Source organism: Filicampus tigris, chromosome 18 (assembly GCF_054856515.1).
Source record: "Filicampus tigris isolate MCC_2025a chromosome 18, RoL_Ftig_1.0, whole genome shotgun sequence".
Classification (NCBI taxonomy): domain Eukaryota; kingdom Metazoa; phylum Chordata; class Actinopteri; order Syngnathiformes; family Syngnathidae; genus Filicampus; species Filicampus tigris.
Genome location: NC_141234.1, coordinates 4,036,666 through 4,055,250, shown reverse-complemented (window position 1 = coordinate 4,055,250; position 18,585 = coordinate 4,036,666). Strand labels below are relative to the sequence as shown.

The window sequence follows — 18,585 nt, the reverse complement described above, 5'->3', positions numbered from 1 at the left end:
GCCAAGTAATTTTCTCTTGTACTTGATGTGGCTTTTCCAAACAATTTCTATTGGCTCTTTAAAAGATAGGTTAATCCAAACCAAGTGTTCGAACACAAAAGCAGACGTCTGAATTTTGGTTACTTTTGTGAATTTTTTTGTGAATGTTAAAGCTCTCATAATTTGTATTGCGCGTATTCTAGGGTTTGATAAATTACATTTTCAAGAAGTTGATTTAGGAAAAAAATCTAACTTTTATCAAAAAAATCACAAAAAAAATCGAATGCTTCTTAGATCTCATTTATTTTGCAGGAAACAGAAAACTTTGAGAAAATAATTTCCCACAAGTTGTAACATCAAACGATGTATACGTAGCCTGCTAGTCGACTTTCAAAAAGGCACCAAATAAGCATACATTGCAGTCACCGGCCAGTAAGCAGGTGGTGAGGTCCTCCGAGGTCAAAATACAGGATGCATGTTGGGAGTGCCAGTCAGAGGGTCGCTGTCATCAGAAAACGTCAAAAGGGCTCAGACAGTTCTGTTCTATCGGCCTTTCGTTTCTCAGAACTGTAATTTGGGCAGCAGTGCGAGACAGGAAGTCAGACAGTGTAATTTCCTGTGAGACGTAACCTTTGCCTTTGTTTTGGTATTGGCCTGCGATCTGCCAGTTCTCACAAAGTGTTCTTCTCTACATAGCGTTGATATTGCTGACATTGCAAGATCCCGTTTTTAACCAACATTTAATTTGTAGATTTGAACTCTTCTTGTATCCTCCTAGAATACAGTGGCTTTTATCTTATGTTCCTGAAAACATTCAAAAACCACTTAACAGCAATTTAATGCATTTGTGTTAAATTTATTTTAAATTACATATACCTGCAACCTCCTCAGAAGAGACTCTAGTACGAATTTGCCTTGTCCGTTTGACACCTTTCAAAAGCTGCCTGTCTGTTTTGATGAGGCACATTTGGGACTGGATAAATTTGCACTGGGGAAACACTTCTTGGCCAACGAGACCATGACTGGAGAGTGTTGGGTGTTGTGATTACAGTTCCCCAAAATGTGTTGAGAGAGTGCGGATAATAGCTGAATCTGATCCAAATCGTGGTTGTGAGCTTTGTTTTGAAGACTTGGTGTTACGAGACTTCTGTTGGGTGTGAAATCTGTTGTTTCAGACAGCAACATTTTGGGGAACAGGCATATAAAGATGAAATATGACAGGGTGCGAGACAGAACTTGCAACATTGATCCCCGGACACATAAAATCCTAAGGAAAGCTGGACATAATATCATGTACAGCACTTTGTTCCTGCTGTGGCCATTATTAAAGGGCTGTAAATAAAATTGAGTTGAGTCATATACTAATTATAGTGTCAAATGTACCCAGCATCAAACTTTTGACTTCTTATACAGTAATCGTTTTTGTGTCTTGCTACCTTCATTTGGTACGGTAAAGACCTCCTTGGGTATGTAGAGTTTGTCTTCTGCTGTTCTGGCCCAGTCCTTCATCCCCCTACGACCTTTCATAGGGAAGTTAATATCACTGGAAACCGCTGACACAGGCTCTCGCTGAATGGTTATCACTGTTCAAACAACAGACAGTAATACTTAAAACTTACCACTTGAAAAACGCAGATGTTGCCCGGTTAATGATATTGTGAGAATAAAGGCAAATATTATATAAAACTGATGTATAAAATTAAACAGGATACCCCACGTTCTCATGTGAATAGTTACTATGTGAATAGTTACCAGACTTACTAAGGTTGTTGGTAACCACTAAAAAACTCTGGAAAGGCTTCTGGGCTTCACCAATGAGATGAATGAAATCTTCTAAAATCCTCATCAGCAACGGAGCACCAGGGGCGACCTGCAAATTAAGAACATGCATTCAAAACGTGTAAATATGGCGCGTTACAATGTAAGATAGTAGTAATGGAATGGACAGAATCAAATTTATGGTCATTGGACATGCATGACTACAGAGCAACAAAAGTCCCGTATCAGTTACAACACCTCCACGAGACATAAAAATGATGACCAAGAGAGGGACACAGAACGGAGAAGCCTGACGGGTCACCAAACGGCACCCCAGTTTTTTTGGATGAAAAGGAAAACATAAAGGAAGGGACAAACACATTGTCATTGCCATTGAGATAGCGGGGGCTCCAGCATCAACAATATTTTCAGTCAGCCTTGAGTCTTTAACTGGAGCTCTCAATGGGTATCAATTAGCCGAATTGGCGATCATTTCTTCGATGTGAGCCATCAACTTCTCCGTGTTCATTTCCAATTCATGAAGTGTCATAGGAGTCGCATTCAACTTGCGATTGAGTCCACTAATCGCCTGAGCCTGAGTGTTGACCACACAATACATACAGCCCATCAAACAGAACAGGCAGCTTGCCCATTTCTAATAGAACTGCCAACGTCTTCTGAACTTTGCGATGGATCAGAAAACTGATGGCTCCAAACTGCAGAATAGCAGTTATCAGAATTTGTATATTTTAAGCCTCTTCAAATCCTCCATGGAAAGAATAGACAAGAATACCAACGTCCACTCATTCGAGGAATCCAAAGCATACACAGCAACAAATGTTAAACTTGGACAAGCAGGTTTCCTCTTCCCCGCTCTTTTTGTCGAGAAAATGTTGTCAATTGCATTGACAAACCAGCTCACCAAGTCAATGATTTTTTATTTTTGGGAAAAAATGCATTGAGAGGCTGGAATGATTTTGAAAAGACTGCACAAGACAATATAAGCAAGCGGGGTAAATCAGGGAACAGAGTACAAAGCTCCTGCCTTCTTTGAGAGCCAAGAGAAGTAGTAAAAAAAAAAAAAAAAGTACAATAAATGGTATCCATAATGGCTAAAATACTTTGTTTGTCACATATTTATGATATCCAGATGGCTTATAAATACACCTCAAATAAGGATTCATTTGGGTCAAACCCAAAAACACATTCATTACAATTCATATTGTAGTCATCATTCTTTTGCATGAACAGGTGTGTTTTTATGACTACTGATGAAATGTTAATGTGAGAAGCACGACCCCAAGGTTACCCTTAATGAGGCAAAGTCACATGGACACAAAAAACAAATGCACAGGATTTACCTGGTGTACGTCTTCCCACTTCTCTAGGTTTTCCATGTCCAACATATGGCTGATTATCTGGAAGAATTTCTAAAAGCAAAACAAAGAGTTTTAAGTTTTAAGCAGATATTGAAATTGCAGTATACAAGAATGTTAAAGTGTTCCAACGTTGTTGCATCCACCTGCCATATTGAAATTCTTGCAGTGGTATTGCAGTATACTGTGATGCTTTGTTTTATTGTAAAAGACATGGGCGGAAGAAAAAGTAACGCTATTCCCAACATCTGACAAGCAAAAGAGGAAGAAATTCTATAAAATAACAGCAAGAAACACCGGCGGCACTTCTAAACTCTATGCAATAAGAATTGATGTTATCTCTGATGTTGTATCTAAATGGTATGGTTCTGCTTCTGCCTACCTGCACGTCGTCTGGAGCTGGTATGTAGGTTGCTCTTTTGAAGGTGTCCGTCACATTTCGCAAGATCTCCGTGGAAAAGAGAAGGTCGCCACTGTAGTAGCTCCTCCTCTGCAAGAGCTCCAGGAGACTTCTTACGATCTGAGACATGCCCTCACCAGCCAGGGTCCTCTGACCCTTCGCGAGATGCTCTCGTAACTTCAGACGAGAAGGAGGCAGACAGTGAGGGGAAGAAGTGTACAGTACTGGTATTTTCTAACAAGGTGCTTGAAGACTAAAGAAACATATGCGCATGGCAATTTTTCTTGCCTGTGCTTAAAATAGGCAAGTGGAAAAGAGGCCAGAAGCACTCTCAGCCAAAAATTGGATCTTGTCACAACAGCAACAAGTAAAGCTTGATAGAGAGTGTGTACGTGCACGTTTGCGATGTGTGAAATGCAGAGCGTGCGGAAAAGAGAGAGAACAGAAGATAACATCAATCACCGAAAATTAATTATTGACTCATGGTATTAATGGAAGGTTGGAACAGAAGGTAACAGTGCAATCAAGTCCTCCACTTCACAATCTCCACCCCTCTATCCCCCCAACAACCCCAATCCCAGCCCCCTATAATCTCCTTTGCCATAATGGAGGAGAGGGAAAGGTGGAAGTTCACAGAGCAGGGAAAGTCTGGCTGATGAACGCATTCATTAGCCATGTTCATTAATTGATAAGTGTGAGCGCAAAGCTCTGGAAAAAGCCAATTATAGATACTGGAAAGCCTAGAATCAGACACAACTGCGAGTAAACTTTGAAAGCTCCATTGTTAGTGAGTTTTTTTTTTTTAAATGTCTTTTAATGTGATTCGTTTACATTTTGGATGTTAGAGCACCATAAAAAAATTAGACACTGCTCAGTATAGTGCATTTCTACGCCAATGATGACACACCGCATTGATGAATACAACGCTAAAGTAATACCTGCGATTGTGACATTGAAAAGACAGAATTTTACATTGATGAAAATGATGACAGGCAAGAAGAGTTCCAGATGTGTGTGTGAAATGAGAACTTACAGATATATGTAAATATCGATATTCAACTGAGATGCATCTGGCGAAGCTCGGAGGACCCCAGAAAGCAACTCCATTATTGTCCAGCATGCAACGACGACTAGCAGATCCTAAGAGGAAACAGGCACAAACATTGACTGAATATTTTTCCATGTCTTTTCTTTGGGGTGGATGTATATATCCGACTTATATAAAATAATAGCAGTGATTTACATTATAAAGTGTAAAACGGTGACGGTGAGGAGCCATACATAGACCATATTCTAACACTCTATTGGTAGAATTTGAGTGAATATCCAGAATTGCTCCCTTAAGCTAAATATACATTCCACGGGGTAGCAACAAACTTGGAATTAATACAGTCTATGGCTGACATACTTTGAATCCGAATGATGCTTGCTAACTAACCAGTAGCATTTGTTGGACACTTGTTGTAAACAATTTCTCCAGCCGAGGCTCTCTTCCACGACATCGTGAGGAGGTTCTCGTCTTTACATATCTCGTGAGGAGCTGCGAGAAAAAGTGGGATACAAAGTACAAGTTAAGTCAAGTGAGGTGGAGATCACAAAAGAAAGTTTGCCGTACTTAAACTCGACCGGCTTTTTACACGATACAGTATGTGATTTTGGTCAAAATTTGTAGTAGAAACATGATGCATTGGGCTAATGAATGTCATGTCATGAAAAATGGCATGACAAATGAAAAATATGAATGTATGCATTTTAGACAAGCACAATTTTATTTTTAACTAGTACTATAAACAAAACGTTTAATAAAATGATCTTCAAATAGAAAGATCAATTGCAGTAAAACTGCTAACAGCCTTTTGAATTACAGTACCTTTGTTTTACCTCTCTGTACTTGTGTATAATATGGTCCGCCGGTTTGTTGGTATCCTTTATCAGAATGAATACTATGAATTCAAAACATACCAATAAAGTGTGAATGTTTTTAAATCCAGGATTAAAACTATGTTCTTTGTAAAGTTTTTTCTATGTATTTTTAAAATGATTTTTTCAAAAATCTTGTTCTTGCACTGCATGCACTTTTAGTCATTTTAATAAGCTACTTTATATTTCTTTACTTTTCTTTAAAATCTCTTTAACTCTGTTTGTAACAACATTTAAATCCTGTACTTTTAATTACAGTATACAGTACGTAAAGCATATCGAGTTACGTATCACATGAGTCAGGGGCGAGGTGATCTGTGGTACTTTTTTACGGTGTCATGATCTGCATTTTTGTTGACTTTATTTAAATTAGATTTACTTATTGTGTCTCTTGTCTACTCGTTAGGTTTTTTCTTTGCATCTGTTCTCGTCAGCCGTGGTCCTTGTGTCAACCAAGCCACATGTGTCTTGTCCAGGTGTACCTTGTTGTCTCGTCAACCTGTCCGACACATGGAGCCTATCCATTTGACTGGTTGCTAGTCAATCAAAGGGCACATATAGAAACATGAAGAACTCACACTTCTAGGTGATCTAGAGAACACACTTAACCTACAAAGCTTGTTCAGAGAAATTTGGAGTACCCAAAGAGAATAGAGAGAACATTAAAACTACACGCAGGAGACAGATTGGAAGCCAGAACCTCTCAACTGTGGGGCATAAGTGATAACCACTACTTGGCAAAAAAAGGCACTCACAAAAACAAAATTCAAATTAATGTTCCTCTGCAGCCGCTCCCAATTCCATTAATTGTGACATACAGTAGTTAAATGCTCCCTGTCACTGTCACTGCCCCAGAACAGTATCTAGTTCCCTCTTCATCTTAACCTCGATTTTCCTCCATTCGCCTCTTTCATAACCCTGATGAAACAAATGCAAGAGAGTGCTCTGAAGATATTCCGAGGGGGCAGAGGGGTGCTGGCAAGCCGAAGAGCGATGGCGGAAAGTAGAGAGGAAGAGGTGGACGGGAAGATAAAAAGATATTCCCCCTGCAATGCCAGCAGAAATGATACTCAAGTCGGCCTAAAAGTGGCTTGAGAGTTTTTCTTAAAATAAAAGGGGTGTGGTGAGGCTGCACTAAGAGCTTCATCACTTGCAGCCTGTCGGAAATCACCGCGAGCTCAAGTGGCACTCAGGCTTGAAAACAAAAAATACGTTCACACTCACTTCACACACACAGCTTCTGTTTGTAGGCTTATTTAGGCATGCTGTTTGCTGTGGGGCTGACACGTCACAAACTACACCAAGTGCCACAATGAGCATGTCACCCTAACATGGCATACACAAAATGGAAAGAAAGAAACCATGCCGGGGATACTCTAGTGGAGTAAAATCACACAGTATGAATAAGCAAATAAGGCTAAAGGGATTGTATGTCAGCCGATGGTATGAACAGCGAAACGATTGCATCTCTGAAATTGCAATAGTGCAAATAATGAGTTCCCATCCTGCCTCACAGTGGTTTGAATGTCACGATTTGGCACGGAAAAAGGCACAAAGTAATTGTCATATTTCCAAAAGGGCAACTAACCGGGGCACTTCTTTTCGTTACAGGACCGAACCTCCTCTGCCGACCCCTCACATGGGTACCCTTGCTCCCCGTTGCCCTCACACATCCTGGAGCGCCGCTGCCATCCAGAGTCACATGTCTTGCTGCAAAGGCTCCAGTGGTTCCAGCTGCCCCAGTTACCTCCGCCTAGATTAAGAGTAAAAGGGAAAGAAGGAACATGATGGGAAGAGAGAGCAAATTCTAGGGTACAGTTATAAGATTTGTGATTGCAGAGCTTTTATTATTTATTTGCATGGAAATGGAAGACACAATGAGACCATCCGAGGACTCCTAAAATACACTAGTATTCTTTCCCCGCAAGGACTCCCCCGCCTTGAAACAGACTTGCTCGCCAAATTGGCATCCAACCCGAAAATCGCTGCGGTCCACAAATCAGAGCGCGTCGTGCGATGCCTTTAGATAATACAAGTTGCATGCTTGCATAATGGCATTGGAGAGCCTGTGAGGGTGAATACTAAGCAATGATTTGCACGCCTTACCAGTGCATGAAGGGTTAGTGCACTCTCTGCTCTCTTGATGGGGGCCCTTACACTCGGCCCATCCATGCACGGATGCACTGCAACGTCTCTGCCTCTGCTGGATGCCCGTGTTACAGGAGACACTGCATCTTGACCACGGGCCCCATTCCAACCACTTTCCCTCCACTGGCGCCACAGAAGTCAGGTGATGCGGAATAGGGATAACATTGTCCAGTTTTTTGGTTTGGGTTGAAATGGTAGGGAATAAAATAGTGGAAAGGAAGACAAGAGAGCAAAGATCAAACAACTTGAGCTACAAAGGCATGAAAACAGGTTAATCAAAAGAGTAAATAGAGTGCAGGAGTTATTTTGTTTCCCATAAATAGCATTTTTACAACATTGCTGGTGTTAAATATTTAAATCTATTGTGAAAGACCTGCTAACGATTCCTTTCATGTTGTGATTTTAAAGAGAGTTCATACAGTGTTGCATGTTGATGACAATTTCATTTCATGACTGGTGTTTGTGCATTAATAGATGTATTTTAAAAATAGATATATTTCGCTGCAATCCAGTACTGCCTGTCAAATGAACCGTGAATACCAAAGAGCTTAACCAAAGCCCGATGACATGCATCATGCAATCAAAGCTCCCACTACTGATATGTGCTAGAAAAGGATTGCTGGAGTAATCGAGTTGTCAAATAAAATACCCCGAAAGCCCACCCGAAAATTACAGTGATCAAGGCGGGATGGTTTGTCATAGTCTTGAAAGCTAATAACACATTGGATAATTTTGAATGTCAAGAAAATAATGCTGCAGCTGCCAGCATGAGTTTGACTAGAGATACAGACCAAAGACGGATTGCTTGGAAACCGATCAATTACCGGCCGTCAAATGAGTAAACAAAGTTTTTTGGAAATGCTATATCAGATTATATGATACTTAGAATAAAATAAACAAATCTAGTCTATCCATCCTTTTTCTGTACCACTTATCCTCAGTCGGATCACGGGGGCAGATGGAGCCTCTCATTATCTCTATTCAATATTAGATCGCGAGTTAACAGAACACTGTTGATGAATGACATCATTTTGACCTACAATCTAGATTTCTTACCCACCACTGAAACATAGCTGACAGAAAGTAGCTGTAATACTATTATGTTTCAATGTTAGCAAATTATGAACCCATCTCAAAGCGCCCCTTAAACAAGATTGTTGTGAAAGTGCTTTTGAATCAACGCAGCAATTTCTTGAACTCAAATGGACTTTTCAATTAAGTTCGATCGGGTTTCCGACCTCATCACGGTACAGAATTAGCTCTTACTAAAAAGTACTAAATGACATAATATTGAACACTGACTCAACAAAGGAGTCAGTAGTAGTAATTGAATCTCAGTGCAGCATCTGATACAGTAGATCATAATATACCCTGGAACAGGTCGGACTAAATGGAACGGTCCTAAAATGGTTGAGGTCCTACTTAGAGGAAAGGCGTTATTTGGTGACCATTGGAAGTTTTGAATCTGATCGATATGGTGTATCCGGGTTACAGAGATCACATTATCGTGAACACTTTTAAAAATTCCAAAATTGGACACACATGTTTTTCACTGGACAGCGAAGATATGTAAATATGATGAAACACGTCAACAGTGATAAACAGTATATATCCGCATGTATTATTCTGGCGCAAACACCTTTCAAATTAATCCACTGATGCTGCTAAAACAGATTAAAGAGGAAGTGTCCAATTCAACTAAGTGTAAATCTATGTTGGTATTATGCATAAAATTCATTTATTGTGACATGGATGTATTCAGAGAAGGGTGATCATTCAAAGCACCATTGTCTGGGCACCAAAACGCTGGTATTCATCATTTCAAAAGTGCTCCGTCTTTGAACTTTGAAATGCACATTGCATTAATGAGGCTTTACACAGTATATATGTACTAAAAGTATAACATTTCTCATCCACACAGTTCCCGAGGCTCATCAAAAAGAACAATTTAAGCCTTTCTCATCATGTATTTGTCAAATATAAGCTATAGCAGGCATAATGTAGCAAAAGCACTCAAATCATTAGCAATGGCAGGCTCCAGTCATAAAGATGCAATAATATGCAAAAGTCATGTATATGTAAATGTATATATTAATACATTTATGTGCAGTTTATAATATATATATATATATATATATATATATATATATATATATATATATATATATTTTTTTTTTTTTCCTCTGGTGTCATAAAACACTTTGCATTTGAAGGTATTTTTCCCCATCCTAATGTAAGTGCTTTCAAAATAAATGTATGTTAAAGGGCACTGATGATGCATGTACATTAAGTGTACCTAAAGTGTAAAAGCAATTTTTTGTTGTTTTTTTTTAGAATTCTACCCTTCAGGGCAGCACTGATACTTAAATGTGTGCAGAGAACATAAAGTCTCTCCAACTATAAAGCAGTTCTATCATAGCTAAATTGATGGTTCAGCTTCTCTTTAGAATGTAAAGGAATGGGCCCATTTTGTACCAAAGGCATCCTAATAAAGACGTTTCAGATGGCCAGTCTCAATCAGATTGGTAGTCCTGAGGTGCCCTCGACATGAGAATTAGATGGGGCTGTGCAGACAACTTATTGACAAGGTGCCGGCCTAATAGGTAATCTTTGAGACAATAGCAGGAGAACTCCACAGCACACACGCCCTGCAATCCAAACCGAGCCAACCATGAACACAACATAAAGGATTGAAAACAAAATTCTTAGCAGTCCTGTAGGATGGTTGAGTGAGCATGTGCATGTAGGCTGGCAACTCACGGCTGATCACAGATGAATGGAAAAGGAACTCTGGTGAGAACGCATAGCATAGAAGCAGCGAACATGAGTATGCAGGAATGATCGGCGGGTATGCCATGTTTGGATGTTACTTATAACAGTGTATACCACTGTTAGCCACCACCTAGTCCACTTTATGAATGTCATACATACGAATTAAAGAACCTGTAAAGAGAATTCAGAAATGTGTTTCTAATAACCTGATACATTTTTTGGAATATAATGGCTGAAAACATGCAAAGACTGAGAACTATGTCGCACTCAGTTGTACGGATGTAGCGGTAAACCGGTTTTCTGGATTATCGGGGGCGTGGCTAAAACTCATGACAGGGCTCAAGTGCGTGAGCTGCTAACACCGATGCAGTTAATGGAGTGTTATAAATGCAATTTTTGTTTTATTTTATTTTATTTGCAACGTAATAGGTAGAGCGACTTGGACTGGTGGTGACATGTAAATGGACATGGTACTAACCAGGACACACTGCTATGTTGCAGAGTTTGGTCTGTGTCTCGGGCCATCCGCAAGGCACGGCCCCACCTTCGTTCACACACTTCCTGGTTCGAGTCCTGGAGCCTCGCCCACAAGTCACAGAGCACAGACTCCATGAGGACCACTCGTGCCACAGGCCATGCACTGCAAATGCCCACAAACGCACGCAGAAACACACAACATGGGGATGAGGAATGATGCATTAACGGTGTTAGAGGTTGAGAGAAAATATGACAGATTAATGAAAATGAGCACATTCCTTGAACACTTCAGAGCTGGCAAAGAAATGGAGGCCAGGGATGGACACAGTCATGCAGTAATGCAGATTGAGTCATGATTTAATTAAAACTATTACTTACCGACTCAGGCCAACAAAGACTCTAATTACAACAGGCACTCCACCAACCAATTAAGGAAGGAAATGTCTCTGTTACAAGTCCTCCTACTTGTGTATCTCATCTAATTTTAGCAATAGATGTAGTTGTCGAAATAAATGCAAGTGGAATAAACGAGCGGTGGTGTTGCGTAACAAAAAAAATAAAACTCGTCAATAATGAATGTGACCTCAAGACTCCTCAGCTTTATCACTGAGCTTAACTTCAAGCAGCGTCAGCGTGATCCAATTCCACCACGCAGCAATGGCTGCACAATGTCCAAAGTTGAAGTGTACACAAATGAATGCGTGCAATAATTCAGTAGACTTTCCAAAACATTTGGGATGGGCCACAGCAACAAACCATGCCTGTTCAAAATGATCTAATAAAGAAAAAAAGATGTGCCTTATTTGATAGAAATACAACTACATTTGGACAAAGAGAGCGGGTGACAGAAAAATTGAGGATGAAGATAGTTGGCCTTGTTGAGCAAAGCTAAATAAATCATAGCAATAAATAATTAAGTCTACTCTGTGAAAAGAAGGCTCAAAGGAGCAGGAGTTGGAGGCACAGAAAGATTGTGCTATTATAAAGTATGCAGATATGAGGGGCCAGTAAATAGTGAGACCTTCAATCCAGCCATCTGGATTTTAAGGGGACTTGTTAACCCTTTGACTCATTTATGGCATGTTTGCAACAGTAGAGTGTCAAAGATTAAAATAGCCCGGCCACTTTAGAGTGCCCCGTTGTTGGCCGTGAGTGTGTGCACGTCAAGAGGAGAAAAAAACAGAAGAGTGAGGTAGGGGTGAAAAAGAAGTCTGACATGGATCAGAGCTTCACAATGCCGTGGCCGCATTAGAGCGCTTCGTTGTCGCGTCGTGAAAAAGCTAGGGAATAATTTCACGACTCAAGCATGAGGGGACATGAACGACATTTGCTCTATGACCAAAATTCTCCAGTTTGAATATATTATTTAACTTTTCACATCCATTCTAACCAAGTCATTGCTTGTAAGGGAATAAATTGAGCTATTCTGACAGGCCTGTGGTTCTGTTCCAAACTGTAAAGAAGAAGATAAACTGTCCATGCTAATTCCCCTCCATCATAAATGCAGACTTAAAATAGCATGGCATTCACTTACAGCACTAATCAGACCCAGGTTACGTGTAATTATGATGTGGGAACTCTACATAGCTTCAAAATGTGTTTAATTATTAAACATGCTCATTTAATTACCTATACATTATTAAGCTATCATCTTGTAATTTGTCATCGCTAACATGTGAGGCAACTAGGCGATAATAAGACACATGCATCATATTAACCCTTAAGATGAACCATTATTACCAACATTTTAATCGAGGGTCGAAGCACAACATGTTGCATTATTTATGTTCTTGTGCTCACCATTTGCATGTAGCTATGAGTTCAAGCTTTGCATCCTTGTACTCATTCTCACTGTGTTGTGCGAATGATTACTCGAGATGTGGCGCTGCATCGTTTGACTATGCACTGACCCAGAGGCATGTACTGCATAATATAACATTATTTTAGCCCGTGTTTTAAATGTCACTGAATCTCTGGCAAATCAGCAGTAGCTAAATACAACAGGAGCAGAGGTACAACTTCACTTGGCATGCTTTAGCGTTACACTGCAAATGAAAACATTTGCTTGACCACTTACTGCCTAGTTGGCTTTAACAAGGACAAGACTATTAGCTAAATTGATCCGGTATCACCTTAATTTGGGAGTTTTAAACATGAAGAGGGAAAAAAACAAGAAAAAATGTCCTTTTACACTTCATTGCCTTTCTGTCCATAGCAGTTTTCTGTGATGTTGCACGCCAACATGTGCACAGAGATGCCCGCAGACATGTTCAACCACACTTACAACTCACCAATAGTATTCACCGAGTCAAAATAAAGACGCAAACAAAGGGGAAAGATGTCAATAAAAATTCTGTCAGGCTAATCTAAGAAATAAAATATGCACAGTGCATTCTCTCACCGCAGGGTATTTGGTGGTTATGTGGGGGGCTTGTGTGCATGGTTTATGTTTTGAGTAAGTCATGCTGTGAAGCTATAATCAAAGTTTGTTCTTACTTGAATCTTACTGAGGCTGAATCCAAACATCTGAATGAAAACATACATTGTAGTCGATAGACTGTTGTCAGAACTGGGCAATCCGTCCCTGGGCCGGACCGGTCGCAACCTTCCGGTCCGGACGGATGCCCATTTTTGGGCCGGAGGGGTGGGGGGGTGACAAATTTTTAAAAAAATGGCTAGACTAAGCATGGCCAGAAGTGGATTTTAGTCCGGCACACTAATCGGCCCTCATACGTCTGACATACTCGCGAGGCGGCCAAATTTCATCTCAGCCTACTCGGAGAAAGGCTTCATTCTACTCCCACGTCGGCGCGAAGGACAACTGCTGTTATAGGGATTATGGTATTGTCCCTCCCACCCCCTCTTGTAATGGTATGCCCCAGTTGCAGGTGGGAGGCGCAGCTTACGTGATGTGACAAGGAAATACAAACATGCTTGAACGTCTCTTCTTACACAAACAACTGCCGCATTGATTCACGTGACCAACGCATTGTGCTGTTGGACAGGTCTGCAACACATGCCACGCACATCGGGATTTGTTGCTGCTCTGATCGGTCCATTATGTTGCGATGACATACAGTCGTGTCCGGGAGTGAGTATATTCGATCGGCGCGCAGCACTCAAGTATGACACTGGCACATCATGCACTTTCCTACTTCCGGAAATACGCCGCAGCAAAACCGCTGTGTAGTGGTTTGTTGGTATGCTTTTATTTTGACGGCCGGGAAATGTGAAGGAGGTGAAGTGTACTGTGCAAAAGAAGTAACTTGTTGAATGCTTGCAGACTTGTCGTCTGTTGGACCCAAATAATCATACAATACAACAAAACCAACCCCAGGGCTTGCAATGGAAGTAAGCTCATGCAGCTGGGTGATACGTGAGTAAGTGGCGTGTTTGAAGCGTGTCCACAGCGGCTTTGAATAGTAAGTTAGCCAGCTAATTGTCTTTAAATAAACCTCTTCCGTTAGCATCGCTCTCGCGGGGGCATCATGCCAACAATGTTTATGAATATGGCCGGGGGGTCGCGGCCGGAAGGGGACCCATGTCAAGGGTGGAGGGTCGCGGCCCGGCGGGCGAAAAAGGGTTAAGTGCCCAAGCTCTGACTGTTGTGTAAAAATGGATGATTTGCTTTCAGAATTAGAGAAATCAAGGCAAATGTCTTACACTGGACCATGAAGACAAATGTAAAACTTGATTTGAAATGGATCCACACCAACATTTAACGGAGTCCACTTCAACATTCCAGAAAATCTCATTGAAATTGTTCCACTGGTTTTGCGTCACCGTGCTGTCAGACTTAACACGTGCACAAACCTAAGCAAGTGAAAACATTACCTCTTGATTTAAGGGTTATTTTTAAAAGTCAATTACATCAAGCTCATTAAACACATTAATATCTCTTTGCTACCACCTCCACGTTCCCCATTTAGCTGAATTTGCTGTGGTACAATTTAGGCGATCCCTGGGGTGTCCCTCCACCCCAACAAAAGCATGTCGGAATACAACAAATAATGAAATAATACATGGAACAACTCAGCCGCCAATATCCCATGAAAGGAGCGCTGAGAATATTAAAATCAGCCTTGAACGGAAAAGTGAGGCACTTTGACATACAAATCGCATTGGCGGATTTGAATTTAAAAACAAGATTAGCATACGCACTGACAGGGAGGGGAAAATGTTTCCTCGTTTTTCCTTTTTAGGATTTTGGCTGGTGGTTTAGCTCTTGAATCCGAACATGTAGTAATTTGGGATTTTTCATTGTAGTTAGTTTTTGAAACTGTGATCATGGAAAAAAAAAAATGTCACGCAGCACAGCAAAGAGGTCATTGCGGTGGAAAGGGCTTACGCAACCTGCGTTACAATCAGAGCACTCGAAAACAAACATGATCATTTCAATCTGATATAAGGAACTTCACTGGCAATCAAAGCAGATCTCTCGAATATGGAATGAGTGGTACACAAGTTCCTCTAGATTGTCTTGATGTACCTATTAATTTTCCGTCTGACAATTATGTGGAAGGCAGAAGTTGGATAAGTAGCAATGACTGGCATACCTGAGCTTATTATCCCTGGCTCGCCAGGACAGGAAACCGTATTGTTGCACATGCGCGTCTCTCGCAGGGCGCCGCTGCACAGTGTACCGTACGGAGACGAAACACACGAGCGCGTCCTCACTTGCCAGCCGTGTCCACATGTCAGAGAACACACACTCCACTGCGACCATTCCTCTGCCGCAGGGTCGCCTGTAGATTTGAACACAGAGGCTAGCACTTAGCTAATGGACGGACATTAGCTTCTGGAGCAATTTTTGAAAGAAGCAGCGGAAATCCCTGAAGAGTTGTTTCTCAACACAATGCTTACAAAATGTTTTCCAGGGAAGCTCTTTTGCAAATTTCAAGTCTGCACAAGATAAATTATATATATGTATTGTATGTATTGTATTTTGTGCAGTTTGCCTCTTATTTTTGAAAAAATCTGTACAGTAAAATCCGTCCAAACTTCGCATGATGATGGTATTTTATGGCAGTTCAAACATGAGGCAAATTATGATTTCTGTACTATATTTTGTGCAGATTTTGCCTCCAATTTCTGAAAAGATTCTTCAGTAATATACGTCCAAACTTCACATAATGATAATATTCTTCTGCAGGAACAAGAATACACTGGAATGATTTTCTACTTATAGAGGGAATGTTTTTTTATGGCAGTTCAAATGTGAGTTAAATGATGATTTCTGTACTGTATTTTGTGCACAGTTGTGACATGCGGGAAAGCAAATACCGTAAGGTTTAGAATACGCGCGCACTCAACAATTTAGGAGCAGATAGATTGACCATGGAAAAAACAAATCGTGATAGCTTGAACTCAGTCCTTTAGCGAGTGATTGAACCTTGAAGCGGTTCAAGAATATTTTCAATATGAAGTGCTATTTTACGGTTTGTGTACATGCCCGTATGTCTTTTGACAGTATTGACAAAAACAACCATTTTTTAAAATGTTTTTAACCTTTTATCAGTTGCTTTATACAATCCTTCAAAAATGTGTTTCCCCCACATCTTGGTTGCTCCCTAGAAAGAGATGATTAAGTATGAAGTCACTCCACTCCTATCTGAATTGTTTTCCTAGCAGCATGTTCTTTGATAGAGGCGTCATCACGTGGCAGCGGAGGAAATCAAATTAATTTCATGTCCGTTAATCGCATTACATCTTCATTAACATGCCGTGAGTCAGGATTTAAGCTCATCTCCGATGCCGAGAGGAATGTAAGAACGGGAGGCGGCAAGTAGGAACATACAAGAGACGACTAGACAGAGAGAGCCAGGGGTTTTCCCTGACAGAAGGGGCTTTCTGCTCCACGCAGTAAGACCAGTGAATACGAATGCATGCGCACAGAGTGACCATATGCTCATAGGCACGGGTCGACCTGCTCAAATGTAGTTCGACCTGCCAACATGAATAATTAGAAATGTCACCTATGTAAAAGCATGGCTCACTTCACAGAAACACTTGACATTTTTATCGTATATTTAATAGATGATGTCATGTTTGGTTAAATAATTCACATTTTCTGTTCAACTCTGGTGATATTTTCACAAATGACAGCGGTCAACAGTCCGCTCATTACTTTAAAGGCAAATTAGGGTCTTTTTTTTTTTTTTTTCAGCGTCGTCTTCTGGCTGTGAACTTGTGCATATATGCGCACATTACGCACCTGTTTGTGCCTGAAACACACCTGGCTGCTCAGCTGATCTTGGTCTTTGCGTCTTCACCTTCAAGTCATCGTCATATGGGTCTGAAAGAGAATAAGACAATCAGTTCTGTACTTTATTTTATTAACCAATATAGAGCGTCAGAGTGTGTGACTCAATTAATTGTGTGTGTGCGGGTGTGTGCCTGTGCGCATTTTAAATAAGTAGACTTCCAATGTTTTGGCTTGTAAAGATGACGTGTCAGCGGGAGAAAAAAAAGGAGGCCTAGGCGTGATGAAGCTGAGATCTGCTGATGCCAACGCCTTGTCAAGCGTTTGTCGAAACTGAATGATTGTCTTTGATTTCAGATGTAGTGGAAGTGGAAACAAATGCGCATGTCAAAGTCTGTGTTATCTCCCTCTGCAAATCTGGGAATGAGAGTAGATTTTTCATTCCTCAGCAAATTGATTTATAGGCTATCACAAGACAAGTGTAGGGGAACCACCGAAGCCACTGTGCACTACATGCATCATATATTTTCACAAATGTCTATAATAGTGATGTGAAGTATTCATACTGTTTAATCTCTCCAAATTATTTTAGACTAATAAACTGTGAGCACTTGCATACAAATCTGAAGCAGGCATGTTTGTCAAGGTTTAAATTGAGCAATCCATTTGCGAGAAGTTTGCTTGACAAGTTTTAAAGTGTAGCTTCTGGTTTTAACGATGACAGCCACAAATAACAAGATGCCTGCGCAGACTGATTTTGATGAACTGGATGACATGTTAGATTCCAGTTGTGCTGTGTGTCACTGTGATGTTCATTTGGAGAGCAAAGGATAAGAGCAGCAGCTATTGGGATTTGACTCGCGAGCGAACTGTCACTGTGAACCCTGTGAAGTCAATGCAGTTGTGACAGTGATTGGGTGATGTGGTGCATCGGACTGGCAAGGCCTCAGAAAACATGTTTTTTTTTTTTTTTCTCTTTGATAGTGACAACTTTCAAAAATGAAGTTTTTGTGGAAGTGTTATTGGGAATTGGCTGTTGCACATTAATATTATGGCTAATGAATAACAGGCAAATGCCTCACCAGCCACATCAGAGTCTGCACTCACTCCCAACCCAAAAAAAGGCTTAGACTTCACAAAAGCAAATGACTGTGGTTACATCATCTTCCCCAACTCTTTTTAAAGGTCTTTGAGCCTTTGGTGATGTAATAAATAAAATGATTCACTGACTAAGCAGTGTAATATGCAGCTACGTTTGACCGACACACTTCCTTCTGCACAGAACAATTACAGCTCTCCATTTTTAAGAAAATAAGCTTACTAAAATGTAACCTTACCTATTTGCTTTTATGATTCATCTAAAACACATCCAGGCTTTAAAATTTGAGCCGACACAATACCAAACGGAGTTAATAGAATAGAGTTAATAGATTTGTTCTCAAGCTATTTTCAATACTTCAAATTGGTGAATGATGCGTAAAATAATGACGTGGGGACAGACCAATATTAATTTGTGTAAATAAAATACGAAATTGACCATATTTGGCCACTGT

At 40.5% G+C, this 18,585-nt stretch overlaps 1 protein-coding gene across 19 annotated transcripts in view; it reads right to left on the bottom strand.

Moving 5' to 3' along the window:
• adgrb2 (adhesion G protein-coupled receptor B2) overlaps nt 1-18,585 on the bottom strand; it is a 135,186-nt gene that overhangs the window by 55,695 nt on the left and 60,906 nt on the right. For 17 of the 19 annotated variants that reach the window (XR_015081997.1, XR_015081999.1, XM_086013894.1 and 14 more), the window contains 11 exons: nt 17,045-17,125; nt 15,387-15,575; nt 10,832-10,993; nt 7,540-7,704; nt 7,022-7,186; nt 4,952-5,053; nt 4,547-4,653; nt 3,496-3,690; nt 3,099-3,167; nt 1,741-1,849; nt 1,416-1,562 (listed from right to left, as the gene is read on the bottom strand). Coding sequence is in view for 17 of the 19 variants with exons in the window: in XM_086013894.1 (XP_085870020.1) it covers nt 1,416-1,562; nt 1,741-1,849; nt 3,099-3,167; nt 3,496-3,690; nt 4,547-4,653; nt 4,952-5,053; nt 7,022-7,186; nt 7,540-7,704; nt 10,832-10,993; nt 15,387-15,575; nt 17,045-17,125 (1,491 nt within the window). In the remaining 2 variants the exon portion in view is untranslated. The remainder of the gene's footprint in view (nt 1-1,415; nt 1,563-1,740; nt 1,850-3,098; nt 3,168-3,495; nt 3,691-4,546; nt 4,654-4,951; nt 5,054-7,021; nt 7,187-7,539; nt 7,705-10,831; nt 10,994-15,386; nt 15,576-17,044; nt 17,126-18,585) is intronic. The other 2 variants (XM_086013897.1, XM_086013906.1) reach the window with 2 other exon arrangements.